Raw genomic sequence first — 26,093 nt, 5'->3', positions numbered from 1 at the left:
CGGGTTTACACACTCTCACTTAGGGTTACTCCACTGCGCCCACATCATCGATCAAACTCATACATCAATTTAGCAATGGCGCTTTAGCACAAAGCACACACTGGCCTGCACGGAAATAGGAAAAGTAACACGTTCAATACATAGCGCTCCTCCGTCATCTTCTTAAAGCCGCGCCGAGAAAGGAAAGCTGGGCGTGGTTTGGTCCGAGATTTTAATCCCCTGCTGTTGAAATAACAATAGATATTATGTTTAACAGGTTTTTGTTTTAGAGATACAGCATGGAAACAGGCCCTTCAACCCATCGAGTCCAAGACAACCAACCATCCAATCTCTCATCTATTCCCTACACACTACACACACTACTTACAGAGGCCAATTAACCTACACGTCCTTGGGGTGTGGGAGGAAAATGGAGCACTCGGAGAGGAATTCCACACGGTCACAGGGAGGACGTGCAAACTTCACACAAACAGCACCCGAGGTCAGGATCGAACCCGGGTCTCTGGCGCTGTGAGACCCCGGCTGTGCCACTGCGAGGAGTACTTGTTGATTTTGCTTCACTGCCCAAGACTATAAAGGAAAATATCAACAGGCTGTCGAGATATGTTTATCGTCTATTAGCGCCTCCTTTGATCCAACATAACGTCAGGAATTAGTTAACAAGGAAGGATGCCCCCGTCTTAAAGGTCCGGTAAGGGAAGTAAACAGGGGACTGGCTGTGAGTGTCCCACATGACACCTGATCAGGTTTTGTCTGAGACAGTTTACACGTGCAACAGTTCACCTTCAAGAGCATTAGGAAAAGACTTTGCTGATGGCAGTAAAATATGACCAAAGCACCCTGTGTGTTTCAGAAGCAGTAGGATGACTTAGACCAGGTGCGCAGATTGTGCACCCGGGCGGCAGCGTTACCTGCATTTATCCGGCGGGGTTCTCTGACCGGCAGAAGCCACCAAGATGAACAAGGAAGACGTGGCGAAATTCCTGGATGCCAATCCCGCATTCACCAAGCAGTACTTCGATAAGAAGCTTCCCCCAGAAACCGTGGCTCAGATCCTGCCCAAGCAAGGCTCCGCTGCCGACATCACAACCTTCAAAGAAATGAGCCAAGTGGAAGAGGGAGAGATTCTCTTTGATCTTATCCGGGAGATGCAGGAGAGCATCAACATGGAAAAGGTGGTGTTCAAAACTTTAAGGAGGGTCTGCCTTCTGATCCACGCCGATCGAATGAGTCTGTTCATGTACCGGCAGAGGAATGGCATAGGGGAGTTGGCTACTAGGCTGTTCAACATAAACAAGGATGCTGAAATGGAAGATTGTTTTGTTCATCCAGAACACGAGATTGTCTTTCCACTGGACATGGGCATTGTAGGGAATGTGGCGCAGACGAAGAAAACTGTAAACATCCCCGACGTGGCGGAGGTAGGTCTGAGAATACGGGAACAAGGTGAATGCTTGAAAGAAAGGCTTTTGGGAGTTTATACTTTGCTTTTGCTCATCTGAGCCACATGATTAATAGGATTATCTTGCTCAGCCTTGAAGGATGAATTAAGATTTACATGACTTCACTCGTATTGTATCTCAATTTGAGGATATAAAAGGAAAGGAAAATATCCGTACTCACAAATTTGTGTATGCATGTACTTTGAATGTATATGATCCGAAAGACATTTAGGTCTGAAGAAGGGTCCCGACGCGAAACGTCACCTATCCATGTTCTCCAGCGATGCTGCCTGACCCGCTGAGTTACTCCACCACTTGGTGTCTTTTTCATATTTGAGTTTAGTTTATTATTGCCACGTGTATAGTGAAAGGCTTTGTTTAGCATGTTATCCGATCAAATGAAATAATAATATACACAATTACAATGTTGTAATAATTTATAGTGAATATTTCAAGATAACTAACTTTAATGGGAATCTTTATGGCCTCTTCATCATTAATCTCCACCAGTGTGGCCCCCTTCAATGCAGGAGGTTAATCGGACAATGCACAGTTTGAGTCGATGGTTTAAAAAAAAATGTGTTTGGCGATGAGTCAAATCCTCTTGATGTAATCCAGTGACCTGGTTATCATATCTGAGATTAACTTTTCAGGTTAAATCTAATTAAATCTATTCGGTTTGGATAGACGGAGAAAGTGTTTGGATTCAACATGTTCTTTATGGTGCGAATGAGGAATTGCTTTCATCGTTTTAACTCTACAGTGCTGCCATTCTGCATGTGAAATATCAGTTGGGGTAGAGCTGGAAAATACATAGATCTCACCTAGCGACTGCTCTCTCGGTCATGGGAGGTCTTTTTTTTTTTTGCATGCGACCAAGTAGGACTGGATATTTTAACTGAAAAAGCTGCATTGTATTTATTGTGCGCCCGAGTCTTGTGGGCCCAAGCCTCCTGCGTGGTCATATGCAAAAAAAGTCTCTTTATTCGTGAAAAACGCTAGCTTCAACGTCTAATTTTCACCCAGGTCAGAAACGCTTAAAATCCTTTCACCGAGAGCCACCCCTTCAAGCACTAGGGTGGATTTGAGACAATGCCATGTGCAAACTACGTGCACACAGAAGGTCCGATTGCAGTTAGCAATCGATTATCCGCACCCAAGTTATTGCATGGCACCCATAAATGTGTGCCTTATTCTCCCTGTAGGTCTTACATCACACACATAGATGAGCTCAGACTTCCCATGACCGAGAGAGCGGTCGCTAGGTGAGATCTATGTATTTTCCAGCACTACTCCAGCTGAAGTCTGAAGAAGGGTCTCGACCTGAAATGCCACTCATTCCTTCTCTCCAGAGATGCCGATGTCCCGCTGAGTTACTCCAGCATTTTGTGACTATCCCCAGCTGCATGCCATCCTCGGGTTACGAACACCCGATTTATAGATATCCCGCACATACGAACGAGCGTTTGGGAGAGCGGCATCTCCTGCACACCATTTTTGTTTACTTCCCACTTATCGGCAATACCGGTTACCAACAGTTCTCAGGAACAAAACCCTGTGATAACTCGGGGGATCCCTGTATTGGATTTAACTTAAGAGACAAAAAAACTGGAGTCACTCAACGGGTCAGGCAGCATCTCTGGGGAAAATAAATAGGTGACGTTTCCGGTCGAGACCCTTCTTCAGACTCAGTCAGGGGTGAGGGAAACGAGATATATAGAAGGTAATTAGAACAAATGAATGAAAGATATGGAAAAAGCATTGACGATTAAGGAGCATTTTGGATAGCAGTAACAGGATCGTTCCGAGTTAGCATGGATTTACGAAGGGGAAATCATGCTTGACTAATCTTCTGGAATTTTTTGAGGATGTAACTAGGAAAATTGACAGGGGAGAGCTGGTGGATGTGGTGTACCTCGACTTTCAGAAAGCCTTTGACAAGGTTCCACATAGGAGATTAGTGGGCAAAATTAGAGCACATGGTATTGGAGGTAGGGTACTGACATGGATAGAAAAATGGTTGACAGACAGAAAGCAAAGAGTGGGGATAAAAGGGTCCCTTTCAGAATGGCAGGCAATGATTAGTGGGGTACCGCAAGGCTTGGTGCTGGGACCGCAGCTATTTACAATATACACTAATGACTTGGATGAAGGGATTAAAAGTACCATTAGCAAATTTGCAGATGATACAAAGCTGGGTGGTAGTGTGAACTGTGAGGAAGATGCTTTGAGGTTGCAGGGTGACTTGGACAGGTTGTGTGAGTGGGCGGATGCATGGCAGATGCAGTTTAATGTGGATAAGTGTGAGGTTATCCACTTTGGTGGTAAGAATGGGAAGGCAGATTATTATCTGAATGGTGTCAAGTTAGGAAAAGGGGACGTACAACGAGATCTGGGTGTCCTAGTGCATCAGTCACTGAAAGGAAGCATGCAGGTACAGCAGGCAGTGAAGAAAGCCAATGGAATGTTGGCCTTCATAACAAGAGGAGTTGAGTATAGGAGCAAAGAGATCCTTCTGCAGTTGTACTGGGCCCTAGTGAGAACGCACCTGGAGTACTGTGTGCAGTTTTGGTCTCCAAATTTGAGGAAGGATATTCTTGCTATTGAGGGCATGCAGCGTAGGTTTACTAGGTTGATTCCCAGAATGGTGGGACTGTCATATGTTGAAAGACTGGAGCGACTAGGCTTGTATACACTGGAATTTAGAAGGATGAGAGGGGATCTTATCAAAACATAAAAGATTATTAAGGGGTTGGTCCAGAACCAGGGGCCACAGTTTAAGAATAAGGGGTAGGCCATTTAGAACGGAGATGAGGAAAACTTTTTCAGTCAGAGAGTTGTAAATCTGTGAAATTCTCTGCCTCAGAAGGCAGTGGAGGCCAATTCTCTGAATGCATTCAAGAGAGAGCTAGATAGAGCTCTTAAGGATAGCGGAGTCAGGAGGTATGGGGAGAAGGTAGGAACAGGGTACTGATTGAGAATGATCAGCCATAATCATATTGAATGGCGGTGCTGGCTCGAAGGGCCGAATGGCCTCCTCCTGCACCTATTGTCTATTGTCTATTGAAAGGTGCAGCCCACTCTTCTAAGCTTACTGTCTTTTGTAGGTGGCAGAAGGTTCTACTCCTTCACTCCTTCATGGCATTCAGTGGAAGATTAGCAAAAAAGCAAAATACTGGATTTGGACGGCGGGCCGAACATCGAAAATGTGTCTAGATTTTAACTTCCGTGACTCATCTGCGTTATCTACTTGAAATGTGGCACAGATTTAGATTAAAAATCATTATGGAGGAATTCATAACTCGTCAGTGCAGAAAGTTGCACACTAATTAATTAAGCGAATTAGAAAAAGTTACAGCACTCCAGCCGCGGGGTCCATCGACCCAGGCTCCAGCCATGGGCTCATCGACCCGGGCTCCGTCAGCCGTGGGCTCCATCGACCCAGGCTCCAGCCGCGGGCTCCATCGACCCGGGCTCCATCGACCCAGGCTCCATCAGCCACGGGCTCCATCATCCCAGGCTCCAGCCATAGTTAGTGAGTGAGTTGCAGGACTTTGACCCATCAAGAGTGAAGGAACAGCGACACGTGGGCTCCCTGTCTAGCTAGCTTGAAACAAAGCACGTGATTGGTCAATTGGCGTCCGACTCAGTGACAAACGTGCTTTGATTGGACAATTAAAATTGACAAGACTTTGGCGTTTTCTCCCATATTTTAAAAATATGTGCAGGTTTTCTTCTTGATGAGTTCCAGATATAATTTCTATAATATTTTCACACAATATGTTATAAATATAGGTAGATAAGGGATATGGGTCACGGCATGAAACAAAAAGGCATCTCGGCCCACTGTCTAATTGGTCAACCAACGTGAGAACCTGATTAGAACTCAAATAGGTTTCTGATGCATGTTTTCAGAAGATCTTGGTTCAATTATAGAATGACAACTTCTTACTTACCCAATCTTATCTTTTGTTGGAGTTTTCAGGTTCTCATGTCATATTAGGAGGCAATTCAGCCCAATATGTATATGTTAGCTCTCAGAGTTTTCCTATCAATCCCACGTCTTCCATTTATTTCCCGGTGACCTTTTCTCCAGATGAGTTTAAGCTCACCAACCTTATACTTGCTCAGTCTTCCTGAGTCTGATCCTGTCTAATTATGTTCTGTTTCTTCCTTTAGGACCATCTACCTCTCTCAATCCTTTTGAGCATCTTTTTTACCCTCTGACACCCCATCTCCTGGATCATATTGTGGTCCATCACCCTAACAAATTGGTTCAAATTCAATCACATAATACTGATGAACATGCCGCAGGAAACATTGCACCTAATTCTGCTGTGGTGCAACCCATGTGACTTACACGTATTGCCCTTCCCTCAGAACCCACCGCGATATCTAAAATAATCCCCCTGGCACCATCTCTTTGGCCACAGTCATGCCCATTATGCTTCTGTTTCTGTACTCATTACGTGTGGGATTAATAGGAATTTGGAGATCACTGACGAGGTCCTGCTTTCCAAAAGTGTTCCAAGCTCCTTAAAACTCATCCCTCTACCTGTGCCACTGGCACCAACATGGAACACATTCCTCAACTGTTCACCTTCCTTCATCCAAATATTCTCATTTAAAAACAAATACGATGATAAATAATCATTAATTTTGGAACAAGTTATGGAAGCTGAATTTTTTTTTTCTTTACATTAAAAAGTACTGCCACATAAACCCTTAATGGAGCAAATTAAATCCCTTGAATGGACCTTCTTCCTCATGTCCTTGTGCTTTTTGGAGTCAAGTTGATTAGATTACAATACAGTGGGTAGGGACATATCTGTGCTTGGACTCTTTTAATCCAGTTTAATCATTAACTACACAGAAAAGTTGGTATAAGTTTTAAAGGCAATTTGTATGTTTTCAATGGAAGCTCTATCCATCTGGAAGGGAGTCCGAGCACTTGAGTGTGTATTTTGCCTAAGTACCAGTGTTACTTCTGTGACCTTTCTTGCATTTTCACTTAGGTTAGACAAGGAGCAAACCATTCATTGCTAATTATTTGTGAATTAAGTAATCCCACTGGGTCATTGATAATTTGTCCCCTCATTGCCTGACTGATCGCTGATCTGTTTATGCAGCAGATCAATTCTCCATTTTTATCAGGATGCATCACAGCATGGTTTAGGAATACCTCCATCCAAGACCGCAAGAAATTGCAGAGAATTGTGGACACAGTCAAGACCATCGCACAAACCAACCTCACTTCCAATTACATTTCACGCTGCCTCGGCAAGGCCCTCAGCATAATCAAGGCCACCTTACCCCAGTCACTGCCTCTTCTCCCCTCTCCCATCAGGCACGAGGTACAGAAGTGTGAAAACGCACATCTCCAGATCCAGGGACAGTTTCTTCCCAGCTTTTATCAGGCAACTGAACCATCCTATCAACAACTAGGGAGTGATCCTGAGCCGCTATCCACCCCCATGGAGGCTCTCGGTCTATCATGTATCTGTACACTGTGGATGGCTCAATTGTAATCATGTATAGAATGAAGAAGCTGTTCCTGAACCTGGAAGCCACAGTTTTCAGGCTCCTATAACTTCTTCCTATAACTTCTACAGGAATGTAATGAGTGTGTGGCCAGGGTGGTGTGGGTCTCTGATGATGCTGGCTGTCTTTTTGAGGCAGCGACTCCAGTAAATCCCTTCGCTGGTGGGGAGATCAGAGCCAGTGATGGACTGGGCAGTGTTCACATCTTTTTGCAGTCTTTTTCGCTCCTGGGCGTTCAAGTTGCCGAACCAGACCATGATGCAACCAGTCAATATGCTCTCTACTGTACACCTGTAGAAGTTCAAGAGAATCCTCTTTGACATACCAAACCTCCGTAATCTTCTCAGGAAGTAGAGGAGTTGATGTGCTTTCTTTATAATTGTATCAGTGTGCTGGGTCCAGGAAAGAACTTTGGAAATATGCACGTTCAGGAATTTGAAGTTTTTGACTCTCTCCACCTGAAGCATGATCCTGTGCCTCTTTCTGGCTTAAGATCGTTCATTGTATATGAATGATTGTGTGGATGTGATCATTGGAGGAAGAAATTGGGTTGGGCCGGAGGTGAATCTTCATCTGTGAATATCTTCTCTGCTTGGCTGCTTTATGTATAATTGCTGTGCCTGCCCTGGTGAATGTAGGAATAATGCACCAGCTTCTGGACCTGCATACCGCTGCCATCAGTAGTTATGCAGCCAACATTGCAATGCCAAAACAGGGGTAACACGCCAACAATATTTAGTCAGTTCTGAGGTTTCATTGCAGGTTACCCAATTAGACGTTGCAGCCAAACTCACTATTCTTTAAAGCAACAAGCGTGATAGTAGTCTAATTTTGACATTTTAGTCTGAGCTTTTGAGCACAGTAGCAAAAGTCAAAAATATTTTCAAAAATATTGCTTTATTGTATCGTAATCAACCCTTAGTTTAACTTCCCTTTAAATCTAATGTGATGGAGTCATACAGCATGGAAACGGGCCCTTCGGCCCAACCTCTCCATGCTGACCAAGATGCCCCATCTAGTTAGTCCCAGCAGCTCGCGTTTCTCCCTCTAAACTAAATCCCTGTGTATGACTTTATGCAAGGCATATCAGTTTGCTAAATCTGTTTGGAAATGTTGAGCCTCCAACTAATGGGAAAGATAAGGGGAAACAAGTGGATGTAATATATTTTAAATATTTTAAAAATCATTAAAAAATTTCCTGCATAAAATTACATGTAAATTGGTAACATGAATAACAAATTGGTTAGTGGGAAGAAGAACATTAAATGGGTGACCTGGGTTGGCAGCTGGTGACAAATATGTCATTGGAAGGCTCTGTGCTTTTTCTTTATTTATAATTTATACCATTGACTTGACGGGAGAAGGAAACAGTAACCTATCTGTGCGTGTTAATAATGCAAGACTAGGTGGGGAAGTAAGCTGTAATGAGGTACTCGGAATTGCAAAGAGATACAGGAAAACAAAATGAGTACAGATTCTCCCCGTGTAACAAATAGTCGACCTTTGTGCAGCCCTTACGTACAAGCAAGTGTTGGGTATGCTGACAGGATGGATTCCTTGGGTGGTGGAGGGCTGCAGGCACCTTCTGCTGGATGGGATGACACATTTCCATGTTCCTTCTCTTTCTAACAGGACCTCCACCAACACCCCACCCCCTCTCACACCATAGGTGCATCAACGGAGCTAAGTAGAACCAGGAGCACTGAGAAGACTCACTCGCTCCCTCACTGAGTCAATGAGGCTGGGTAGCGGCCACTCTTCCCACGCCTAATCCCTCTCATCACAGGGATCCCACATACTATATTTGTTCAATTCCGACTTACAAACAGTCCAGGTGATGGACAGAGCCCAGGGTCCCGACCCAAAACATCACCCATCCTTTTTCTCCAGAGATACTGCCTGACCTGTTAGATTACTCCAGCATTTTGTGTCTATCTTCAGTATCCTCGAGAAGACATGTATGAAAGAATGCTGCAGTTGGAATACCATGAAGGGATATGTGAAGTTACCTACATCCACATGAAAAAGTGAAAGGAAGAATTATTTTTTCTAAGTTGTAAGATTGGGAAGTTAATTAATTTTTTCATTATGTCCTTGTACTCTATTTGATGAAAGTTACAATGCAGATACATAGAAAAATAAAGGAACAGGAAAATGGTAGCAAGAGTGTGCCCTACCGTTTAATATGTTCATGGCTGATCTACCCCTCATTTGCACCACTGTTCCAGAGCCCTCTATTCCTCAATCTTTCAAAAAATGGCCTCCAATAGCTCCAATGAACTAGCTTCACAACCTTTTGGGATAGAGAATTCCAGAGCTTCCTCACATTCCAAAAGAAGAAATTCCTGCTTCATTAGATGGTCAGGTGTGGCCGCGGCTTTATCCTGTTCATTTTCAAGAGACAAGCTTCAAGAGTGTTTTATTGGCACATACCCTGAAACGGAACAATGAAATTCTTACTTGCAACAGCACAACAGATATGTAAACATAGTACTGCGTAAACCCTATAATAAACAAGTTCTGGGTGATAGGTTTGCACACACTTATGCACCCTCTCCATATCTGGTTAGAAAGTCCAAATTTTCTCATCTCAACATGCCCTCTCACTATCAGACTGAAGTAGGATGCCAATCTGAAACCTCACTAATCCATTTTCTCCAGCGATGCTGCCCGACCCACTGAGTTACTCCAGCGTTTTGTGTCTACCTTTGGTATAAATCAGCATCTGCAGTTCCTTTTATTACATTAAGGTAGCACATGTTCTAGCGATTATCAATTGAGTAGTCCATAAAATTGAGCATTACTTGTCACATAAACTGCAGTGAAAGCACAAGAATTGAAAGTGGAATTTGGCTCCTCTTGATACTTCCCCATGCATTAGGATAATGAATGATCATCTGCCACTGCTCTATTGACTGCCCACATGCCTAGGCACTCTGATACCCTTAAATCCACCAGTCTTCAATATATCCAATGACCAATGCCCCTCTGTGGTGGAAAATTGTAAAGATTCACAGCCATTTGCCCGAAGAAATTTCTCCTCGTTTTAATCATGATTCGCTGATCATGTATTGTAGGATTGTGGTACAAAGTTCTAGGCCCGTGAATCTGCATAACAATCCCCCTAGCAATCCAGGGGCACAAGAGAGACCAGATGTTGAAATCTTTAGCATTATTAGTTCTCCACTGATGAATGTATATAATATTTACAAACTCCTCACAAAATCCTATTATTCTGAATAATAAACTCAGTGGATATGCCCAAGACCATGGTTTATCATTGTTGCCACCTCTTGAGCATGATTGATATTTTTCACAATGACCCACAACTGTAGTGATACTCAACATACTAAGCTTTACCATATATGTGGCATACAAGACTTTCAAAGACTACCTACTTTAGCAACAGTTTAGAAAGGCAGTTGCAACCCAGCCTTAGGGCAGGGACAATTTCTTTCAACAAATGGTTCCTGTTGTCAACAGATGGAATCTTCCTTTGCCATTTATATTTCACCATTATAAATAGGTTGCAAAGTCCCTGGTTCTATTTTTCAAGACAGCAATGCTTTTTGTGCACAGTTGGATATTTAAAGCTACAATCTAGGCATTGAAGTGTCTAAATTTAGTAGCGTTTTGTTTCCAAGATGTGGATAGCATTAGCAAAGTTACTTCTATTGCCCGTCCTTGGATGGCCTGACACAAGTCGTCCACACTTGGCCCTCTGCTCCTGTCTGGTAGGATGTACAGAAGCTTGAAAACATGCATCACCTGACTCAAGAACAACTTCTTTCCCTCTGTTATCAGACTTCTGAATCGTCCTTCCACATGCTTAGGTTCTGTCTGATTCACCTCTACCCCAATGCGGACATTGGACTTTGTCTATGAAACCAATGTGCTATAATGCTGAGAACTATATTCTGCACTCTGTATCTTCCCCTATGCTCTGTCTATTGTACTTGTTTGACTTGATTGTATTTATGTATAGTATTATCTAATCTGAATAGATGAAACACAAAACAAACCTTTTTACTGTATCTCCATTCACTGGACAATAATAAACCCAAAACTAAACCTAAACATGTAAGAAGGAACTGTAGATACTGGTCTATACCAAAAATAGACACAAAGTGCTGGAGTTTCGGGTTGGAATGCTAAACCTGGGAATCTCCAAAATGCTGTTCGGCAAAGAATCACGTAAAATTGACTGAATGGCAGAGTGTGAGTGGAAAGTGCTAATAATCTCACAATATCAGTGCTCTTGTTTACAGTGGCAAAGATCACAGAGGAAGGAACAAGTTTGAGTAAGTTGCTTCTGTGAATAGCGGAGAATGCACACATTCATCCATGGAGAACCTATAATTGGATGCAAGGATAGGGCCACCGATTAAACAAGCTGGTTTTGTGTGATGTTATTCTTGAATGTTGCTGCTTTTGTCACTTGAAGGAGGGTATTCTGTTACAGCCCTGATTAATGAATTGTAGATGATGAAGAGGTTTAGCGGTCTCAGGAAGCGAACCATTTCCATACCACACAGCTTCAACCTTGCTCCTGCAACCATATCAATGATCCTGTATGAGTGGGTGTCATTGCAAATCTATGCCTGGGTTGTTTTTTGTTCAAGGTGGTGATTAGTTAGCACTGAATTGACACAATATTCATTGATAATTGTGGGATTTAGTTTAGTTTACAGATACAGCACAGAAACAGACCTTTTGGCCAACTGAGTCCATGCCGAGTCCAGAGTAATATTTCCAAAGCTGGGTTATCACTTCATTTCTTCAAGTTGTATTGAGTGTAAAGAAACCATAGTGCAGTCTATAATTTGTCATGGTTTGTGTGGAGCAACAAAATACCCAGATGTATTATCTTTGACAATATGTCAATATGATTATATAATGCGTATGGCAGTGTTGCTGGTTTGGGGTAATTTGTTCGGACATTCAGTAATGTGGAATATTGTGACTGGAAGCGTGATGGTGTAGTGTATTGTGAGAGCAAAAGTAAGCATGATGCAGGTATCATGCCTTGTATTTAAAAGTTTGGTATTGTGATGTATTGCATTGACAAGATGACGGTGTTGTATTTTGGGTTTGCTGGTGCACTGGCTGTAAGATTGTGCTTTGGCAGGGTGTTGTATCTGGGTGTGTGACACCCTGTAGTATTGTAATTAGCAATGTGACTGTCCCATACTTTGCGTTTGGAAACCGATGTTGTGATGCATTATGCTTGGCAGTGGAGTGGCGCATTGTATTTGCCAGTTAAATGGTATTTGCCAGTGTGTTCCTTGTGTTTTGTTGTGGAAATGTGTTGTGTTTGGTAGATCATATGCAGTAATGGGACCGGCCTTGCCATGGTTTGTGTAGGGGCTGGCAACAGCGAGGTTGGATTGTTTTGTCTTTCAATGTGTGACGGTATGGTGTCTGCTGTGCGCCAGAGGCCTTCCAGAGGTGCCGCGGCCACGGTGCCCGCTCGGAAGACCCGAAGGCTGGGTGGACTGCGGAACCCACCTGAAGGCTTGGCAAAATGCAAAACCCGCTCAAAGGCTTTGCGGACCGTGGATCCAGGAGGCAGCCACTGGAGACGTTGGACAAGAGGAGCAAGGGCCAGGAGGAAAGAGACATGAGGCAATGCCTCCAGCGCCTTCCAAGATTGGCTGCAGGAACCGCCCCTGGGACGCAAAGATGGCCGGGTGAGGAGAGGGACGTCAGTTCGTGGGCCGATCTGGTAGAGGATGACGGAGGGAGGCCCTGCAAGTTCCTGGGGTTTATCAGGATTGGAACCTGCTCCAGTAGACCGAGCACACGGGCGGACTAAATTTTGGAATTTAGAAATGGCGTCAAAATATGGTGACGCCTGCATGTGTAAATATGCAAAAAGAATTTCACTGTGCAGTTTCACATGTCACGAATGAAGGACCATTGAACCATTGAACCACTGTGTTTGGCAGTGGATGTTGTGCTGTGCTACGCTTGGTAGATTGGTTGTATGGTGTTCAGTGCTTTAAAGTTCTTCGATCTGAATATTTGTGGCATGTTCTGTTTTTGTTACAGATCTCCAGAATCTGCAGTTTTTTATTGCTTTTTGATGAGGTAATGTCGGGTTTGGCAAAGGGTGAGGTGATGTCTTGTGCTTGCATTGTGAAGGTATGGAATACCGTGTTTAGTATCATATTGGTATAGTATTCTGGCGTGTTTAGCAGAGCAGTAATGCCGAGTGTTGTGCTTCGCTGTCTAATGGTGGATGCCTTAGATCTTGCAATAATACAGCAAGCCGTGTCTTGTAGTTTGCAATGCAATTGGCTGGATAGTATCTTTGGCATTGTAATGTTGCAGAGTATGTGTTAAACAGTTGAATGGTGTGTGACATTGTATTTAGCAGTAAGAAGTGTTGTTTTTGTGCTTGTCTGCATGGTTGTGTTATGTATTGATCTTCCAGTATGGAAGTAGGTTGTCAGGATTGAGTCAAAGAGACATAGAGACACATAGCACGGAAATAGGCCCTTTGGCCCAACTCATCCATGCCAATTAAGATGTCTCATCCAAGCTAGTCCCATTTTCCCACTTTTAGCCCACGTCCTTCTGAAACATTCCTATCCACGCATCTGTCCAAATGTGTTATAAACGTTATTACTGTACTTGCCTCAACTATATCCTCTAGCAGCTCATTCCATATATCCAAAATCCTTGGTGCAAAATAATTGCTCCCAAGTTCCTATTAATTCTTTTCCCTCTCACCTTAAACCTATGCCCTCAAGGTCTTAATCTACTCTTGGAAAAAGACTGTGCATTCAAAATGATTCAAGTGCATTCAGGACAATGGCCTGGTGCATTGAGTTTAGAGGTATGATGATACGGAGTGTTTGGTTGTGCATTGGTGTAGTTGGCGATGTGATGATGTTAAGTTCTGCGACTGGGAAATGATGGGTTATATACAGTATTGTGTTTAGCATTGTGGTATTGTGGTTTATTTTGTCTGCCAGTGTGATGGCATGGACTGTTGTTGGTTGCAGTGTTGTGCTTGAAATTATTGTCTAACATTTCTATTAATTGGTCCATTGGGCCACGTCTCAATGGTTAATATCATGCTACATATGAAGCTCCCCCAATTTCTACTTAAAAGTGGTGCAGCGGTAGGGTTGCTGCATTACAGTGCCAGAGACCTGGGTACGATCCTGACTTCGGGTGCTGTCCGTATGGAGTTTGTACGTTCTCCCCGTGACCACATGGGTTTTCCCCGGGTGCTCCGATTTCACACACAAATACGTGCAGGTTTGTAGGTTAATTGACTTCAGTAAAAAAAATTGTAAATTGTCCCTCGTGTGTAGTGTGTGCTCATGCAAAGGGGATTGCTGGTCGGCGCGGTCTCGGTGGGCCGAAGATCCTGTTTCCATGCTGTATCTCTAAACTAAACTAAAACAATGTGGAATCTTATCTTGGACTTCTGCAAATGTATCTATTTACTGGATGCCAAATCTGCCAGTTAGTTTGCCATAGAACTGCATATACTGTTCAACGTAACAGATCCCAGAGTTTGTCGAGATCTCTCAACCTTTACTCTGGGGTATTGCCCCATGGATCTTGCACTGTCAGACCCAAAATAAAATTGCTAGCTCAAATAATAATAGGGCGGCAAGGTTCGATCCCGACTATGGGTGCTGTCAGTACGGTGTTTGTACGTTGTCCCCGTGACCACGTGGGTTTTCTCCTTGACCTCTGGTTTCCTCCCACACTCCAAAGACTTACAGGTTTGTAGGTTAATTGGCTTGGTTTTGTATACTTGATAAAAGGGTAAAATGTCCCTTGTGTGTGTAGGATAGTGTTAATGTGCGCAAATCGCTGGTCTGTGCGGACTCGGTGGGCCGAAGGGTCTGTTTCCACACTGTATCTCTAAACTAAACTAAATTTCATTGGTGATTGTAGTGCTCCATATTTGGAGGCAACCTGGATTGTACATTTTATTTCTTTCAATTATTTTACTCTAGTTCAATATTTATAATTATTTTTGAATAGTTATGATTGTGTGGAGTTAACCTGTATTTTTTGTTAATGAAATCTAGTTTTAATTACTTCTTCGGATTTAATAGTTTGATTGTGTCCCTAAATGTCCAAGCCATTTTTAACTTGTCCTTGCAGCTTCTGTAACTGACATAGTTGTGAGTGTTCGGCTGTAACGGCAGCTAATCCGTTAAAATGAAGTCTTATTTCTCCTATAATATAATGTCTGTTAACAAATATATTTTTGATTCTGTTATCACATAGTTCTTGATGCAGTGAATAGCTTCAGGCTTTCGATGTCACGAAGTTTGGAGGCACTAAGCATGATTGACAGACCAAATGTTGTAGAGAAATATCAAATTTATAGCACAATTTCAGCAGATTTCTGCTGATGTTCATGCTCACCATGAACCTCCGCTCACTCTTTACTTAACTCCATCCGTGAAACTTTCTCATCTGTTCTCCCTCATGTGCTCATCCAATTTGCCACTCGGTACATCTGTGTCATTCACCTCAACTACAGGTGGTGTAATGAGCTCTACACTATCAATCCTTGGAAAATAGACAGGGTGAAGGCACAGGGCCCTTTTCCCCAAAGTAAGCGAATCAAGAACCAGAGAACATAGGTTTAAGGGGAAAGACTTAATAGGAACCCGAGGGGCAACTTTTTCACACAGATGCTGTTAGGTATATGGAGCAAGCTGCCAGTGGATGTAGTTGAGGCAGGTACTATAACAACACGTAATAGACATATGGAAAGGTACATGGATAGGAAAGGTTTAGAGGGATATGGGTCAAATGCATGCAGGTGGTTCTAGTGTGGATAGGGCATTTAGCTTGGATTGGGCAAGTTGGGCTGAAGGGCTTGTTTCCATGCTGTCTGACTCTATGGCAACTTTATTACATTTATTAGACACTTTATTAAAATAACCAAAAGATCTCACATCTTTTTGCAGAACGTGCAAACTGTCTACAGGCAGCACCATATTCAGGATTGAACCCAGGTCTCTTGTGCTGTAGGGCAGCAACTCTACTACTGTAGTACTGTGCCACCCTGAAGAACAGGACTTTCCTTTTAAGAAGATGAGCAGGACATAAATGGGACTAAAATTGCTGTGTTGTTCTACATTCAGAGACATCATCAGAAGCTTGAGTCCCAGCCACTGTGCAGACACAAAAAGAGGGATCGGGATAAAAATATCTTAAGAGGACAAAATTATCCATGACAAAGGGAGCAAACCAATCTAATAGAAGTTATGTCCAAGTCTTGTTTTGATCTTAAGAACATAACTTAGGAAGGATAAACTGTGACACAGTGGCGCAGCGGTAGATTTGCTGCCTTACAGCGCCAGAGACCCGTATTTGATTCTGACTACGGGTGCTGTCTCCTGGGCTTTCTCTGAGCTTTCGGGTTTCCTCTCACACTCCAAAGATGTGCAGGTTTGTAGGTTAATTTGCTTTGGTAAAATTGTAAATTATCCCTAGTCTGTAGGACAGTGTTAATGTATGGGGTGATCACTGGTTGTCATGGACTTGGTGGGCTGAAGGGCCTGTTTCCGCACTGTATTTCTAAAGTCTAAAATCTATAGACTAAAGCCTAGTGGAGGGAGTGCAAAAGGAAGTAGCTGGTCTCAATTACTTAGGTCATGAGGAGACTACGCAAACAAATGTTCTATATCCAGGAAATTGGAAAATTCAGGATAAATTTGTGTATAGTTTGCGTGGGATTAAGGGGGAAGTAACAGGAAAGAATAGAGAAAAACGTGCTCCAGGTTGGAGAGTTCAGGACAAAGGGAAAAGTCTAAATATTAGCCAGGCTTTTCCGGAGTGAAAGTGGCATACAAAGGGTAGTAGACGTTTGAATCTCTCATGAAAGAAAAAGTGCTAATTTTGATTGTTATAAATTAAATATGACTAAAATGCAAATTGATGGAATAGACCATAATGTTATGGAATGACTGAAAGGCTTGAGAGGTCAAATAACTTATGTTGCTCTAAATTGGATGATGCATAAAATCATAAGGCATAGGTTATTAACTGTTTAATACTGTCATCCTGCCTTAATACTGCCTTCAATACTGTCATCCCTACCAAGCTCACCTTCAAACTCCACCAGCTAGGCCTCAGCTCGTTTATATGCAACTGGATCCTGAATTTCCTGATGGAACGCCATCAGGCAGTGATAATGGGCCTCCACCAGTCCTCCACTACCACTCTGAGTACTGGCACATCTCAGGGTTGTGTATTGAGCCCCATCCTCTACTCCCTCTTCACACATGACTGTGTCCCCGCATTCGCCACCAACACCATCGTCAAATTTGCGGATGACACAACAGTGATCGGGCTGATCTCCAACGGCGATGAATCAGCCTACAGAGCGGAGGTGCAGAACCTGGCGAGCTGGTGCTCAGAGAACATCCTGTCCCTAAACACATCAAAAACCAAGGAGCTAATTATCAACTTTAGAAGGTCACAGAATGCGGAATACGCTCCATTCCTCATCAACGGGGACGAAGTGGTGAGAGTGTCCAGCTTCAGGTTTCTGGGCACATACATTTCAGAGGACCTCGCATGGTCCACCAACACCGCCGTGCTAGTCAAGAAAGCACAGCAACGGCAGTTTTTCCTGAGAACATTAAAAAAAGGTCGGTCTGCCCCAACAGTTACTGATGACCTTCTACCGTTGCACCACAGAGAGCATACTGACAAAAGGCATCTACGTGTGGTATCTCAGCTGCATGGCAGCGGACAGGAAAGCTCTTCAGCGGGTCGTCTGCAGAGCGCAGAGGATCATTGGAACACAGCTACCAGCCCTGGAGGACATCTACAACACAAACTGCCTCAGGAAAGCCACCAGCATCTACAAAAACTCCACACATCCATGCCACCGTCTGTTTGAACTACTTCCATCTGGCAGACGTTACAAGGCCTTCTACGCCCACACCTCCAGACTAAGAAACAGCTTTATCCCTAGAGCTATAGCTGCTCTGAATCGGACCTGCTGAGAGCCCGCCATGATCTGTCTCTGCCCCCAGGGTCGGCTGGCACAACTGACTCCTGCATGAACCTTTTTTGCACTTTACCTTGTTTCCCTTCCCCCCCCCCCCCCCCTTGTTGTTTTCGTTTTCGCCGTGATTTTTAAATATATTTTATAGCATCGATATGGAAGTGGCATTCTTAATCTCATTGTACTTGTACAATGACAATAAAGATATTGTATTGCATTGTAATGTAGTAGAATTGATATCAACCCAATGCCTGTACTAAAGGCTTTTACCAAGTCAAAATAGGAAAGCATGAGGCTATTTCATGACATTAAAACTAAGCCAATTGCTTTCCTAACTACTGTGAAAAAAAATTGTGAAAAGTCTCTCTCTCCCTCTCTGACCTAATGTTAACTTCTTTTTGTTTGCTTCTTGTGGATTAGACCAGCTATTATAGCAAGTTTGTGGATGAACTGACAGAATATAAAACAAAGAGCGTGCTTGCAACCCCAATCATGAATGGCAAGGACGTGGTCGCTGTGATAATGGCAACCAATAAAACAGATGGATCTCATTTCACTGAAGATGATGAAGATGTAAGTCTTCCCATGTACATGTAGGAGAAGTTGATAAATAAAACAAGTATGATTTTACTGGTTTATTTATGGAGCGTGATCTGCTTTCTTTCAGCTTTTCTTGAAATACCTCAATTTTGCCTCTTTGAACCTCAAGATCTATCATCTGAGCTATCTTCACAACTGCGAAACTAGAAGAGGCCAGGTAAAGGAAAAACTAAAACTCTACTGCATTAATCAAAACATTGACAATCAAATGAAAACAGAAAACATTGGGGACACTCGTCAGGTCATCAACAACAGGTCGAAGACCCTGCTCTGATGAAAGTCCTTCAACCTTAATATTGTACTTTGTTTCTCATCCACTGGTACTGCCTGGCCCGTTACGAGTTTCCTGAATGTTCTGGTTTTATTTGAGATTAAGTTGGGATTTCTTAGAGTCATCTCTGCTTCACTCCCTAGGACGATTTTTGGGGTTATGCTCAAGGGGAGCATAGATTATGATTAGTTTGCAGTCTTTATAATATTACAATGCAAATTATGAACGTCTTACGAGTGTGGAACCAGCCATCATCCAAGAAAACTCAATTGCTTGGTGTTTGCTTTTCACATCGTAACTATGGCAACAGATTCTTATTTATATCCTTAAACATCCTGGGTTGTTTGTTGGATGGAACATATAACATTAAAACAGCACAAATAATTACATATATGCAAGCTAACCTCTCATAACCAGTGCATTTGAAACAAATGAAGACCTTCACGGAGGCATTTACCAAAGAAGCAGGAGTAGACCATTTGGCAATTTAAAAAAAATCTCCAATATATTCATGGGTCATGAAAATCATTGGCAATGTAATTTTTATTGTCTTTCTGAACTTAGGATGGTTGCAGAAAACCATCTTTCTGAACTGTAGCAGTTCTGGTGATGACAGTGAGTTCCAGGAGATAGATAAATTAATGATTGGAGCAATATAATTCCAAGACAAGATGGTATGTGACTTGATAGGGAATCAGTGTAAGAAGTTACTGTTGGTGCTGGTTTATACCGAAGATAGACACAAATACTGGAGTAACTCAGTGAGTCAGGCAGCATCTCTGAGAAAAAGAATAGGTGACGTTTTAGGTCGGAACCTTTCTTCAAATAGGGAACCAGTTACATTCCAAGTCTGAAGAAGGGTCTCGACCCAAAACGTCACCTACTCCTTTACTCCGGAGATGCTGTCTGGCCCGCTGAGTTACTCCAGCATTTTGTGTCTACATTCCTGTCAAGATGTCAATGATTAGTACTTCATGTGTTTTAACATTGTTGAATATCAAGACAGATTAATTCTAAGATCATAGCAAATCATAGAGGTGTGGCACAATAACAGGATGTTCCACCTACCAAGACCTTGTTGACCATCAACCACCCGGTTGCACTAATCCTAAATTAATCACAACTTTGATTCTCACCACACTTTCACCAACTCCCTCCAGATTCTACCATTCACCCACACACTTGGGGCAATTCATGGTGGCCAGTTAATCTCCTGCACATCTTTGGGACATGGGAGGAAACCGGTGTGAGTGGAGGAAATTCATGCAGTCACAAGAAGATCATGCAAACCTCACACAGGCACCACCTGATATCAAGATTAAACCTGGGCCTCTAGCACTGTGGGGCCGCAGCTCTATTGCTGTCTCCAACACGCTGACTGATTTGTTGAGTATTTCCAGCATTTACAGTTATATTGTGCATTTCCAGCATCCATACTGTTTATTTTCATGTCCCCTCTGAATCCTTTTATTCCGGTCTCATCGTTTCTTCCATTTCCACAGGTTCTTCTCTGGTCAGCTAACAAAGTGTTTGAGGAGCTGACAGATATTGAGCGACAGTTTCACAAGGCTCTTTACACAGTGAGAGCCTACCTGAACTGTGAGAGATACTCCGTTGCACTTCTGGACATGACCAAGATAAAGGTTTGGATCATATTATGTTTATTATATTGATTTAAGTGCCATACTATTAAGAACCAATGAATCAGATCCTGTCCTATGAAAATCATTTATGTATCTAAATATTATTTGACAGGAATTTAGGCTTCAACAATGAAACCTAGTTGCAAGTTGAGTTTATTTGCAGTCAGCTTAATGTACCACTAACATGACCTTTTAGATAACTTAAAAAGGTGAATTCTAACTTAGATTGACGAATGTGAAAATCCTTAGCCTGACCATCATTTATTAATTAAAATGCCTCTTTTCCCCACAACGGGAAAATATAAGGCACAGAACTGTATTTAGAAGAGATGCCAAGAAAATTGGGAGGACACCTCTAATGGAGTAAAAAAGAATAGAGAACTATCATCTGACCATATGGATTGCAATATAGATAGTTACCATACTTCTGTTTGGTATGCGGGTAGCATAAGAAGTTACAAACTCATTCTCTGAAAACAACATACAGGATCCATTCAGAGGCCTGTCACGGTGACCGGGACTACATTTCACATACGATAAGATCGTTGGAAATGACCATGGAAAGCAGGAACAAATTAGTATCAATAATAAATGAAGATAATGCTTCTCTACTACAAATACTTTGTGACTAAGCAACCATTGTTAACCAACGATGTATAAAATTATGAAGTCACAGCTAGGATAGACAGTCAGAACCTTTTTCCCAGGATGGAAAAATCAAATACCGGAGGGTATTTCTTCAAAATAAGAGGGGCAAAATTTAATGGAGATGTGCGGGGAAACATCTCATTTTCAAACAAAAAAGATCTTACTTGTCATTAATTAGTTTCACCTTCATAAAGCTGCCAATGATATTTAATAACACTTTATTGAAAACAAAGTTTGATGATCTGTGGGGAAAAAACAGCAACGCCTGTTCCTATGCCACTGGAAACATTGAGTTAACTGAGAGTCTAATCGTGCGCAGTTCTGGCCAGCGAGCTATAATAAGGATATCAGCAAACTGGAGAGGGTACAGAAAAGATTCACAAGGATGCTAATGGAACTGAAGGACTTAAGTTAAAAACAGAGGTGGGATAGCTGGTGTTTTTCCTCCCTGGTGCATAGAAGGCAGGTAGGAGATCTGATAGACCTATATAAAACAATGAGGAGCATAGGTAGGTGAATAGTCACAGTCTTTTTGCCAGGGTAGGAGGGTACAAATCTGGAGTGTAGATTTAAGGCAATAGGGAAATTTTTTAAAGACCTGAGGGTGATGGGTTATGGAAGGAGCTGCCAGAAGAAGTGGTAGGGGAGGACAATTACAATGCTTGACAATTATTTAGACAGATATGTAGATAGAAAAGGTTTAGAGGGATTTAAGTCAAATGTAGGAAAATGGCACTAGGTTGGGTAGGCAACCTAGTTGGTATGGAAAAATTGAGTTGAGGGGTCTGTTCTGTGCTATATAACTCTATGACTCCATGCCTATATGACTCAGTTAGTCGACAATGGATAATGTAGACCAGTAAGATCTTGCCTCACCTGTGACAAGCTCACCAGTTTACCCAATAGTCATAACGCTGACCCTAGCCAAAAAGAGTCAAAAATATTGGTGGGCACCTGATGACATTTGCAAGTTTGCCAAGGAATGGCAGGATGAGGAAAAATGGCAGGAATTTCTACATATATACATTCGCATCCTCAGAATGTTTGTAGTGCTTGATGTCCAGTTATATGGTCATTGATCTCACTGCCATTAGTGGCATTTTGTAATATTTGCTTACAATACCAAACCATCACTTCTTTGCTATGTTGTTTGCAGTGTAATTATTCATCAGGATGCCTGGACTTCCATTCAGACATTAAATTTTATATTTGTTCCTCCTCACTTTCAGTACACTGGAAAGTGTCACTTTTGCATCCAATATCGCCATGGTTGATTAGAAAGGTCGTAGGCCAATATCCTACAATACAAACATTTGTGCAGATGGATTCATGCTGTAGAATTACGTCTGGCAAAACGGAGGTCATGCCTGTATGGGGGAATGCTTCCTAGTATCGTTTCCTACATCACATCTACCACATCTGTCTGACAAGAGGTTTCATTCCAAAATACAATTCCACTTCTGGAGAGGGTGTTAAGTCTATGTTATCCTATAACAGTTTTTGTTGTTGTCTCCATTGTTTCACCCAAACATGGCATTCGTAGCTGGTAGTAGTCCTCCAGCCCCTGTGTTGATCTCTATGTTCTGAAAAATGAACAATCTCACTATTCAGTTTTATAACAAAGATCCAACATTTCTTTTTTTTGTTTTATTTGCAGGAATTCTTTGACCTATGGCCTGAACAGATGGGTGAAGTTCCTCCCTACCAAGGTCCCAGAACACCAGACGGCAGAGTATGTTTTAATTGGATTCATTGTGAATGTGAGAACTCTGTTATAGAAAGACTTGCATTGACACAGAAACATCCTTGTTTATACTGTGCACTTCACTATTTCTTCGGCGTTTTGCCACCAGTGTATTACCATCACATGTATACTGTGGGCAGGTTGGCAGCTCATTTGTAGGCAGCAGGGTTCCATAATATAGCGAGGGCCCAATAATCTGATTGAAATCACGTTGGCTGGGAGATGCATATTGGCTGGAACTTCTCTGGTTTTCTTTATAAAAGTGTTCTAGATTCCTTCAACTGGACCTCAGACCATACTTGTGCCTTCAGTTTAACAATTCCTCCACCCTTGCATCACTCCAGGGCTTGCTGACCCTCAGTGACTCCCAGTTAAACAGTGCCTCAATTGTAATATTCATAGCCTTGTTATAAACTTTTCCCTGCCTCTCCATACCCCTGTAATTCCTCCATATCAATAACCCACCGTGATAACAGGCCACCTCTAATTTTGACGTCAGTCAGCCCTGAATTTAATCATCCCTTTATGGGGTTTCATGCTTTCTTATGTCAAGTTTCCAAGCTCTGGAATTCTCTCCTTATACCTCCCTGCCTTTCCACCTCTTTTTCTTCCTTCAAGGCAATTGGATAAAACGTCCATCTGTGAACAAGGTTTTGGTAATCTGGGCCAATATGGACAGATGACAATATTATTACACGAGGAGCCCTGGGATGTCTTTGCTAGATTAGGGATGAGATGTAAATAAAAATATTTGAAAGATGACAAGGCAGATTTAGGCTCTATGTTTGCTCTTAAAAAATCAACACCGTCATTCTGCTATGAAATTTGATTTTGTTGATTTTAGTAGAATCGAATTTCAGAAGTAAAGTGCAACACAGGATGAATTTTCAGCCCAATATTTCTGGTACTACCCTCAGGGTGCCAATCGAGATTTTGCACCCCAGTGTTAAAAGGTCACTTGAATCCCAACTTTCTAGATCAGAGGCAAGAGGGATACCAGATGAACCAAGGCTTGAACCAACTGAACCAAGCTATGTTCTCCAGGGATGCAGCCTGACCTGCTGAGTTAATCCACCATTTTGTGTCAAACCAAGGCCGATGGTAGCTGATAAAGGCTCTAACAAATTCCAGCTGGGTTCATTGTAATTTCTGCTTGTCATTAATGAATGTTATTATTTTATAGGAAATAATCTATCACAAAATCATTGATTACTTTCTACATGGGAAGGAGGAGATTAAGGTCATTCCGTAAGTTTTTAACATGTCGCAGACGACCATTTTTTTCAGTTGGTAAAATGATATAAAAGTCCAACTTGTGATTTTCTCTCTCTCTTGCTCTCTCTCACTTCTGCAGGACTCCTCCTGCTGACCACTGGTCCTTGGTTAGTGGACTGCCAACTTACGTTGCAGAAACTGGCTTAGTAAGTTTTGTTGTTTTAGCCACTAAAGAATTTTGTAAAGTAATGCAATTACTGTATATCTTGGAAAAGAACTCGAGGAGAAATATGGAATAGATTTAGTTACAAAGAGCTGAGGCAAAGTCAGTAGCAAAGAAACTCGCAATACCAAACTCGATTGAGTCGACCTTGAAACGCGGGGCAGAGAAGTTGCATAACTCTGAAGATAATTCACTACAGGATCTAATGGCGATGGCAACATGTCACAGGAGATGCTTGTGCTAAAATTGCCTCATGATCAAATGCATTGAAAATCATTCCAGGCCTCGACTCCAAAGTATGCGGGTTGCTCTTGTATGTGAGCAAACCAACTTAATTTTAACCTTATCTGTGACACACCTTTCACTTGGCTTCGCAAGTTGGTCTATCTCTTGGAAACTGCGTGTGAAACTGCGTCATTTCATTCTGTGCAGGTAGATTTCTATATGGGGCCAACCCTCAGGAAACCAATCAGCTGAGGTTTTGGGAACCATCTTCATGGAATGTAGATGTAAGCCTGGAGTTTATTGCCTTGAATTATGCAAGGTGATTCAAGCACATTTTTGGACTGAGGATTGCATCATCCTGTGGAATTTTAGCTCCGGTGCAAATGCTTTTCGTTTAAGACGAAATACTACACATGGAGGTAGGCTTAGTACCGAAACAGAACGGAGGCATTCCGTCCATGACAAATGAGGTGGGGTTGCAGGAGGAGGGATGCACCATGGTGGCAGGGTTGCAAAGAGCTGGCAATTTGTATGTTGACAGGTCGATCTATGATGCAATGATACATAAGTTAGAGGAGCAGAATTAGGCCATTTGACCCATCAAGTCTACTCAGTCATTCAATCAAGGCAGATCTATTTTTTCAATAGACAATAGGTGCAGGAGTAGGCCATTCGGCCCTTCAAGCGAGCACCGCCATTCAATGTGATCATGGCTGATCATTCACAATCAGTACCCCGTTCCTGCCCTCTCCCCATACCCCCTGACTCCACTAACATTAAGAGCTCTATCTAACTCTCTCTTGAAAGCATCCAGAGAATTGGTCTCCACTGCCTTCTGAGGCAGAGAATTTCCTGTCAACCCCTTTCTTCTGCCTTCTTCCCATAACCCTGACACCCATACTAATAAAAAATCTATTAATCTCCGCCATAAAAATATCCATTGACGGCCTCCAGAGCCTTCTGCGCCAATGAATTCCACAGATTCACCACCCTCTGACTAAAGAGGTACCTTGTGGCGGTGGAAATGGGAAAGCTTCCCCACAAATTGTGTGAATGTATCAAACTTCTCCTGAGAGCACCTAATTTCACATCAGATGATGGGTTTCCTGAGGTTTCAGAAACATCTACAGATGAAACGCAGAATCTTCCAGGTCTCAAAGAAGTTCACCAGCAGTTGAGAAATACCTATTAGCGAACTTCAGGTGAATGTTCCATTTAACAACGCATGTCGTGGATCTCCCATGTGGACGGACCACTGCATGGACCACCACATTCTGGAATCCCCATTATTTCCAGGAGCTACCAAGTGTTCGAAAGATCGCTCTCAGATGGAAATCTTCCTGAGATTTGGGAAACCCATCCTTGTCAGCACAACATACAAAGCGAGTCAACCCGGAGGCTGAATGTTTCATATATACAGTCATAGAGTCATAGCATGATACAGTGTGGAAACAGGCCCTTCGACCCAACTTGCCCATACCGGCCAACAATGTCCCAGCTATACTAGTCCCACTTGCCTGCGCTTGGTCCATATCCCTA

At 42.5% G+C, this 26,093-nt stretch overlaps 1 protein-coding gene across 1 annotated transcript in view; it reads left to right on the top strand.

The window, feature by feature from the left end:
• Window positions 1-895: 895 nt before the first annotated feature.
• Window positions 896-26,093, top strand: part of LOC144600213 (rod cGMP-specific 3',5'-cyclic phosphodiesterase subunit beta-like) — a 58,609-nt gene continuing 33,411 nt past the window's right edge. The window contains exons 1-7 of the mRNA XM_078411740.1: window positions 896-1,421; window positions 18,406-18,558; window positions 18,653-18,742; window positions 20,359-20,499; window positions 22,805-22,879; window positions 24,075-24,139; window positions 24,246-24,312. Coding sequence (XP_078267866.1) covers window positions 957-1,421; window positions 18,406-18,558; window positions 18,653-18,742; window positions 20,359-20,499; window positions 22,805-22,879; window positions 24,075-24,139; window positions 24,246-24,312 — 1,056 coding nt within the window. The 5' untranslated portion in view covers window positions 896-956. The remainder of the gene's footprint in view (window positions 1,422-18,405; window positions 18,559-18,652; window positions 18,743-20,358; window positions 20,500-22,804; window positions 22,880-24,074; window positions 24,140-24,245; window positions 24,313-26,093) is intronic.

This window comes from Rhinoraja longicauda, chromosome 1, assembly GCF_053455715.1.
Source record: "Rhinoraja longicauda isolate Sanriku21f chromosome 1, sRhiLon1.1, whole genome shotgun sequence".
Lineage (NCBI taxonomy): Eukaryota > Metazoa > Chordata > Chondrichthyes > Rajiformes > Arhynchobatidae > Rhinoraja > Rhinoraja longicauda.
The sequence above is the reverse complement of the archived record's forward strand: the minus strand, read 5'-3'. Positions and strand labels throughout refer to the sequence as shown.